Source organism: Camellia sinensis, chromosome 2 (assembly GCF_055761805.1).
Source record: "Camellia sinensis isolate YWXY chromosome 2, ASM5576180v1, whole genome shotgun sequence".
In the NCBI taxonomy this organism is placed as follows: Eukaryota; Viridiplantae; Streptophyta; class Magnoliopsida; order Ericales; family Theaceae; genus Camellia; species Camellia sinensis.
The window spans coordinates 161,218,810-161,227,689 of NC_138962.1; the positions used below are offsets into that span (position 1 = coordinate 161,218,810).

Genomic DNA, 8,880 nt, shown 5'->3' on the forward strand with positions numbered 1-8,880 from the left:
TTTCATAGTTATTTTTTTCTTTTATAGATTTGTAATAAATTAATTCTGTACCATTTTTAGGCCCAACTAGTATCTGCTGTCTGCACTGCATTAGGCACGTCCTCTGGCCCTATTCTTTTGGAGGCAGGCTTGCAGTAGGCTACAAAGGTTTCAGAATAAAAATGAATATATATCTTTGATATATTCTAATTAAATTTTGCATATTAATGATGGGGTATATCTTGTAAAAATTTCAGATACTAACGAATGGGATAATTAGTGGAGATCAAATTGCAGTTAAGAGAATATTTTCATTGATATCACATCCACTGAATAACTTTGAGGATCTTTACTATCCATCATTTGCAGAATGGGTATCATGCAAGGTATATCATTTCACTATTCTCCAAATTGTTCAATGAAATGAAGAAGGCCAATTGGTGGATCTGCTCCAAATTATTCAATGTAAATTAAGGGTTGGTTTGGGAATATAGGCTATTTTAGTAACGTTTTGGCTAAAATAAGAGGTGAAAAAAATTAGTATGCTTGGGATGATTTTTTGGATTTTTACATTAAAAAAAAATGTGCAAAAAGTAGAGTGGAAATGGAATTTGTGACTTTTTTATATAGTTCTTCGGCCTTTTGGCTTTTTTATTGACTTTTTGACTATTATTGAAACTTCCCAAACTTGCCCTAAGAAGGCCAATTGGTGGATCTATTGTGTTTTCTATTTTTTGTTGAAGTGAACTTTCAGCAATAGCCAAGTTCATCGAAGGAGCAGAAGAGGATATTATGTGGCTCACAGTTTTACACGTATAATATACATTTATATTGATATATCTATGTATGTACATATGATGGTGAGTTGTTTTTTTATTTTTTATATTTACTAATACTATTCTTTTTTGTTGACTAGATCAAAATAAGACTTTTAACCGCCCATGCCTCTCTCAAATGTTATACATATGCCTTCTTGAGGAAAAAACATGATGGGGTTCCAGATGAGTATCTAGCTCAATTACCATTATTTTCAGAAAGTTCAAGTGTACTGGGGAAGTACTGGATCTCAATTTTAAAGGACTACAGTTGTGTCTGCTTCAGATTGCATCTTAAACAAAAAGTAAGCTTATTATTTGTGAAACCTGTTAGTATTGTCTTTGTGTCTTCCTTCTTCCATCTTTTAAATGTAAGCATAAACACGTAGAAATGTTGTAATTGTTTCCTCTGTCCGTAGTTATTTTGTTTTCTGTGACCTGTTTGCAGTGGAAACCATTCCTTGATGGAATTCAATCACCTCTGGTTTCAACAAAGTTGCAGCCTTGTTTAGAAGAAGCCTGGCCTGTAATCTTACAGGCAGTTGCACTGGATGCAGTTCCTGTGCATTTTGACATGAATCTATCTTCCCAAACAACTGAGAATAACTCAAATAATACCTTCATCTCTGGATACAGCATGGTTCAATTGAAACCAGAAGAATTTCAATTTCTGTGGGGCTTTGCTCTACTTGTTCTATTTTAGGGACAAGATCCAACCCTTTATAAACATTTGATATGCCTGAGTTCTGCTAAAGCCAAATTTGGTGGTGACTCTCCAGTTGAAGATATAAACCCTCTGGCTTTGAAGTTATATGAGATTGTGTTACCAGTGTTCCAGTTACTCTCCACAGAAAGGTTTTTCAGCATGGGTTTTCTTACTAGATCAAAGCAGTTTGTTGGTTGATAATTAATGCTTCTGTATTGATAGTTACCACGTAATATCTGGCAGTGTCACCGTTCAAGGCCCACCACAGAGCTTTTAACTTGTTTAGCATGGGGCCTTCTCTTAAGAAGGGTAGGTAATGGGTACTTTGACATGTTTTTTGTTTGAAATTATCACTTTATTTTCTTCTTTGGAACATCTGTGTGTGTATATTATAGATGATCAGGGTAAATTATAGGCCACTAAGTTACTTAATTTCCATGTGTTTAGTTAGTAGTTCATTTATCTACCGTGATAAAAAGTTTCATCAACTATCATGAATAAATTACCACCGTGTTGTTTAGGAATTCTATACTTTTTCATTTATTTATTTATTTTTGTATTAACTCATTTACAGAGGAATTTTATTGTATTATTTCAAATCCATCATCTAAGACAGCTTTCAGGTATATTGTATAAAAAAGACAAAAACTAAAAACACAGCCATGCTCCATACAAATACTACTATGCTATTTTGTGACAATTAAATATATACACCTATTTCAAGGAATTATTGTTGCCAATATTGTAAATGGAGATTTTTTTTTTCTTCTGAATATGCAGTTTACGGACATGACGTACAAGGTGGTTATAAAAGGAGTGACATCAACGGTGGAGAAAGAAATACTAAATGGGATTTCTGGTTCGGTGAATCCTGGAGAAGTTTTGGCATTGATGGGGCCTTCAGGGAGTGGAAAGACTACACTTCTAAGTCTGCTCGGTGGCAGGGTGAGAGGGTTGACACCAGGAGGTTCAATTACTTATAATGACCAGCCATATTCGAAGTTCCTAAAGAGCAGGTAACAATCTAGATATACATGAAAGAGCTAGTAGCATTGTATTTATGTGTGTTTGGTTCTCAGGAAATTTACTGAAAAACTCCTATCTTTGGTTACAAGGAATATTTCACCACTAAAAAATCTATATATGAGACTTGAAAACTGGTATGCATATACATATATGAGACTTGAAAACTGGTATGCATATAAACAGCAGTAGGCAGTCCGAGTAAGGTAAGTAATGTGCTTATGCATATAAAGAAAAATAAAACACTTTCAATTTGTACAAGCTATGTCTATCACTTGGGCTGCATATTAAAAAAGAGTAGTATACACAATAACAGTTTTCTCATAGGCCTTTGTTATATATATATTCACAGAAATTCATCATCACTACAACTAATGCAAAGAAAGTTAAAACCTAAGAAGCATGGATATGGACACGGATATGTGACACGACTCAGACACACTGATATTGAAATTTAAAAATTTTATAAACAAATTTAAACTTTCTTGTATTTTTTTGTGTTTTTTGTAAGAAACAAAAAGCTTAGTTACCATGTTACCATGGGATGGATAGAAAAATTACCTTCTTATAACTTCCACCACTTTTATGCTAAACAAACTCAGGACAGTTCTAACTTTTTTCCACCATTTCCTTCGCTTTCCACGACTTTCATCATATTAGCCTGATTAAGACAGATTTCCTCTAAAACCTACCTAATTGAAATTGGTTTTATAATTTTTCACCTGTATGAATGTTCAATGTTCACATAAAAGTATAGCCTGAACATTACCATTTAAAAAAATAAAAAAAGATAAGTGATGTGAAAATAAAGGGTAATCACACATTAGAATAACATGAAATATATTTCAGGATAGTATTTGTGACTCAAGACGACGTGCTCTTTCCTCACCTTACAGTGAGGGAAACATTAACATATGCAGCACTCCTACGACTTCCAAAGACATTGACAAAACAGGAAAAGGAAAAACGAGCCATAGACGTAATCGACGAGTTGGGCTTGGAGAGGTAAATTCTCATTTCTCTGCTATGCTATTATCTTGAATTATGTGTTAGCTAAAGTCAGATATAGCAAAAAACTGACCACACAAATGAATCATACCTGTTCTCATGAGCTGATCAATGAGGAATATCAATGTGCTCAGGTGCCAAGACACTATGATCGGTAGCTCTTTTGTTCGGGGAGTTTCAGGAGGAGAGAGGAAGCGTGTCTGTATTGGCAATGAGATTATAATCAACCCTTCTCTTTTGTTTCTTGATGAACCAACCTCTGGCCTGGATTCTACAACTGCTTTGAGGATCGTTCAAATCTTACAAGACATAGTTGAGGTATATTGCATTTCAAGTCCAAAGCTTCAATTTCACATTATTATTAGCAAATTCATGATTATATATGACAACAAAAATAAAAATTATAACAATAAATCAAACCTATCTTCATCCCAATTTCTCAAGAGTTTTCTTTGCCCACTATGCCATATCTAGGGCCACAGGTTGTACAAATCATCAGCAAATCACCTATACAATGAGAGAACACATGAAGTAAATTATATGCTTATTTTAAACATCTGAGCGTAAACAACACATGGAGTAAACCATATGGGGTAAAGTAAATTTTGCCCTTTTTTCATTAACTTTTTTTTTAGTACTCTTTTAGGACTAAATGAAGGGCTTGGGTGTTTGTTTGAGCAGGGAAGAAATGACTTTGAGATATATGACTCAGAGAGAACAGTGGGTCACACAGGTCAGCTTTATATTTCAGCTTCTTATTGCATTATTAAATACCATGGATTTTCTATTTTCATGGCATCTAGAGAACCAAATGCATCATTAGTATAGTGTCATTGCAAAGAAAGCTCCAATCAGACTTGGATGATTGCAAAACAGAATGGATCCATTTTCGAAAATAAATATAATTGGTGATATTCTCATACAATGCTGTAAATGATTTTTTACATAAAACAGAGTACTTGTTTTAAATGCTATGGAAAACAAAATGGAAAAAATGTTGCAACTTCAAAAGAAACAATTTCATTTGGATAATGCTGTAAAACAATATATATATACACATAATCCTCGTTTTAAATGATGCAATTGGGAGTTTCTAAACCCACCACACACCTGCCATGTTCATCTCTACACCTATATCCACAAATTTTTCTTCGTAACATACAAGATATACAATGCATATAGTGAGTGTAGAGAGAAAATAAGCGAGTGTATTTAGAAGCTCCGATGAATTTTTTTCATAAATGCAGTCTTTGCTTCTCCAAAACCTGTTGCTGCTGGTGATAGTAACTACAATGTATGTACTCTCCCCCCCCCAAAAAAAATGGAGTAAATTCTTGAGTTTTTATTTATTTATTTATGGGTACCTAGAATTATGGTTCAACAGTAATAATAATGTACATTCACAAAAAGATCGTACACAAGTTGTATTGAGATTTATCATTTTTAAATACTATGCTCATTAGTGACCTCCTAATTACAATGTCATTGACATTGAGCTGCTATGGCATCTAATTGTTAACAGGGAAGTTACTTCCAAAAGGATTAAGATCAAGCAGAAATGATTGACGTTCGTATTTTGGTTTGTTGAATTAACTTTTTAGTTTATTCATATACATCAGCGGTTTTTGGATTAATTTGTGTTTTTATTTTTCAGGTCAGAACTTTTTTGGAGAGATGCAAAATATGGTCCAAGAATTAAAGAACTTAGTTTTTTTAAGTTTTTTCATTTTTTAATATATGTAAGCACAGTTAATTTTTTTTTATTTAATTCCTTTGTATATACTTTTGAATATTTAATTTTCATTTATGAAATATGTAACGTTATTCTATTCAATATGTGGTTATGATTCAAAATATAGTATATAGTGTGTATTACATTCTTCAAATGTGCATATAAAAATAATATTGATTATTTTTCAAATATGTCGAACCCTTTTTTTATTACAGATTTTAAATGTTATTAATCACACTTAAAATGTGTGATCTAAATATTATTAATCACACTTAGAAAGTGTGATTAAAAATGATATTTTTTAATCACACTTTCAAAGATCACACTTAAAAGGTGTGATATAAATGTTATTAATCACACTTAAAAAGTGTGATTAAAAATGATTCTTTTTTAATCACACTTCTAAAGATCACACTTAAAAGGTGTGATCTAAATATTTTTAATCACACTTACAAGGTGTGATCTAAATGTTTTTAATCACACTTAAAATGTGTGATCTAAAGTTTTTAATCACACTTAAAAGGTGTGAACTAAAGTTTTTAATCACACTTAAAAAGTGTGATCTAAATGTTTTTAACCACACTTAAAATGTGTGATCTAAATATTTTTAATCACACTTAAAAGGTGTGATCTAAATGTTTTTAACCACACTTAAAAGGTGTGATCTAAATGTTTTTAATCACACTTAAAAGGTGTGATCTAAATATTATTAATCACACTTAAAAGATGTGATGAAAACATTTTTAATGACACTTAAAAAGTGTGATTAAAAATGACCATTTTTAATCACACTCCTAAAGACCACACTTCAATAAAACTTAAAAGGTGTGATTAAAAAACATACATCACACCAAAAAAGTGTGATCTTTATCTATATTTGTAGTAATGGTCCCTTTTGTTTTATTATTTTATCAGTTTATCTTTAAATGGAGTATTTTCTTTAGGCTTTTATGTTCTAAGGTTTTGTTTTGTTTTGTTTTGTTTTTTTTTTTTTTGTTTTGTTTTTTTTTTTTTTATAAATTTGATGTTAAAATTAATTTTTGTCTAAAATTATACAGAAAACAAGTGTATGAAGGGAATAGGAGACACAATTTGATCATCTAATTATTTCCATTAATGACATTATTGTGTATGTGTGACATTTTAATAGTTAAAAAGTTTAATTATAGGTTGGACTTTTGTTAGGTTGATATCTCAACGTGAAGACAAATATATTTTTGAAATAGATTATTCATATTTTTTAGAGACAAATGTAATAAAATGAAAAATGTTACAATTATCAAATTGACTTAAATATTTTTATTGATGATGTACATTAAAAATTCTACAAAATGAGCGATTTAGATAATTGAAACGAGACTTTTAGAAGACCTTACAGGCCCCTTAAGTTCTCTCATAATATTTCAACATGAGAGAAACTCAACCCTTTAATTATATACTATTATATTTAAGGAAAATAAACTGATACTTGTTTAGAGTTAATTATAATTTAAGAGAGGCAAAATAATACACAAAGAGCGGAAAATTTTACAATATAAATAATTCTTTGTTTCTTTATGGTGTTAAAAAAATAGAAAAAATTCAAACCACTAGATTTGGGCTTATAAAATTTAATTTTTTTTTTTTTAAAAAAAAAAGCCTCTATTATGATTCGGCCTTGGAAGGTTACAAATTTATAAAATGAATTCCAATATTTAGAATTAATAGTTTTGTGATAAATTAATGAATTTACCTTTCCATAAACTACTTAAAAAATTATGGGTAAATTATGTTACATGTAATTTACATGATGCGTCAATTTAGTCTTTGTTATTTTAATTTGCGTGATTTTACTCCCTTAATTTAACGAATTGTATTATATTAGTTCAATAAATAATGGTTGTTAGTCTTGGTGGACAGAAAGTCGTCATGTGCTCAAACGATATGTAAATTTGGTCTCTATAGTTTACACGATGTGTAAATTTGGTCCATATTATTTTAATTTGTTTAATTTTGTCAGGGACCAAATAGGCACATCGTGTAAACTATAGGGACCAAATTGATATATCGTTAGAGTTTCCGCCCACCAAATCTAACGACCGTTATTTATTAGACCAATGTAACACAATCCGTTAAATTAAATGACAAAATTGAATAAAATAAAATAACATAAACCAAATTGACACATCATATAATTTACAAGGACCATTGACATAATATATCTAAAAAATATTTATTAGCTCTAGTGTATGTGTGCCATTCCAACAATAAAAGAACAAAAAAATGAGATCCTCTATCCATTTATATGCAATTTGTATTTGATTCTGTAACTGATTTATGTTTTTATGCACAACAATGCTACAGACCCCCCAAAATCACAACCCCCATAACCTCCACTCACTTGTGATTGGTCCAAGAAGGAAAGGAAAAAAAAAAAGAAAAAAAAAAGCACATGATTGGTCCACATCATTTTGGGGTCATGCGGATCCCCAACTTTAGGAGTTCCAAGCATTTTTATTTAATGCAAGGGTAAATTGTAAATACATTTATTGAAATGTGCTTAAAATACAAATTGTTCATTATGATTTGAAAAATTACAAATTCCTCTTGTCAAACTTTTTTATCGAACATAATTAATTGAAAATATGAAATTTCTAACTGCTCTACTTTACGATGATAAAATTGTTTGAATTATTACCTAAAATAAATTTCTAATATAATTAAAAACTGTTAATCACATAATGACATATGTTCATCATTAATTTTTTGAATTATTTCTGTAAAATTAACTTTTCTCATCCAAAAAACAGTACCTCTGCAAGTTCCACAACTTTGAAAATATATAAATTATTTTGACGGGCCTCATGCTTCAAGATGAAAAATAAATAAATAAATAGAAGCTTAACCCTGATCCTTTGAACGAAAACTATGTCACAGTAAATGGTAAAGAAGAGCACAAACTACCTTGTGTACAGCATTTTTCAAGCAATCCTCTGGGTAGAAAAGCAATTGCTTTTTGGTATCATATATAATTCTTTGATTTGTTTATTGGTGTCTCTCTATAGAGGTCATTTTATCATCCGATAACATTGCTAAACAGAATTATTCAAGTTTTTTATTCGAAGCCATTTTATCACCCACTTCGAACGAGCCCTTACGTTTGATTACCCGACTAGCCTGAGTTCCTTTGAAAGGAAAGTTGATAGTAGGAAGGTTGTTAAACCCTTCTGGGTTGTGTCGCTCGTGGCAGAGTTTCAAGCTTGATGAATTTCAATGGCACCTTTTCAAGTTCTTAAAACTAGAGAAATGCTTTTGCAATTCATTTAACAAAACATCATAAGTAGGCTTGACGATGCGTGAATTTCCGAAACAAAAGTCTATGATGCACCCACTAGTATTGCCATTGTCTCTCAATGCAAATACCATTGAGCTTATATTGAGTCTCCTCTCATTGAGGCTAATCCCTTGCAATTCTATGTAGTAAAGCGATTACTCCTTATTGATGCATTGTAATGTGATTCCTAAAAGAGCGAATTATATTAACAATCTCTCTAATTTGGAGTTTGGACCACTTTAGTTTCTGACTTTTTAATTTTGATACGTTTGATCTTAAATTTTGAATCTTATTCGAAATAAAG

At 30.9% G+C, this 8,880-nt stretch overlaps 1 protein-coding gene across 5 annotated transcripts; it reads left to right on the forward strand.

The window, feature by feature from the left end:
- Window positions 1-234: 234 nt before the first annotated feature.
- On the forward strand, window positions 235-5,365 carry LOC145820425 (ABC transporter G family member 22-like). 5 transcript variants are annotated; one of them, XM_082915990.1, is made up of 8 exons: window positions 235-365; window positions 896-1,099; window positions 1,243-1,809; window positions 2,281-2,516; window positions 3,373-3,528; window positions 3,666-3,849; window positions 4,213-4,264; window positions 5,186-5,365. In XM_082915990.1, the coding sequence occupies exons 4-8, from the start codon at window positions 2,290-2,292 to the stop codon at window positions 5,263-5,265; spliced, it is 699 nt and encodes a 232-aa protein (XP_082772116.1). In that variant the 5' UTR covers window positions 235-365; window positions 896-1,099; window positions 1,243-1,809; window positions 2,281-2,289; the 3' UTR covers window positions 5,266-5,365. The 5 variants fall into 5 exon arrangements, 3 of the variants coding, with proteins under 3 accessions (XP_082772116.1, XP_082772115.1, XP_082772114.1); XR_014361954.1 differs by having other exon boundaries at window positions 3,666-4,264; XM_082915989.1 differs by lacking the exon at window positions 5,186-5,365 and having other exon boundaries at window positions 4,213-5,088.
- Window positions 5,366-8,880: the final 3,515 nt, after the last annotated feature.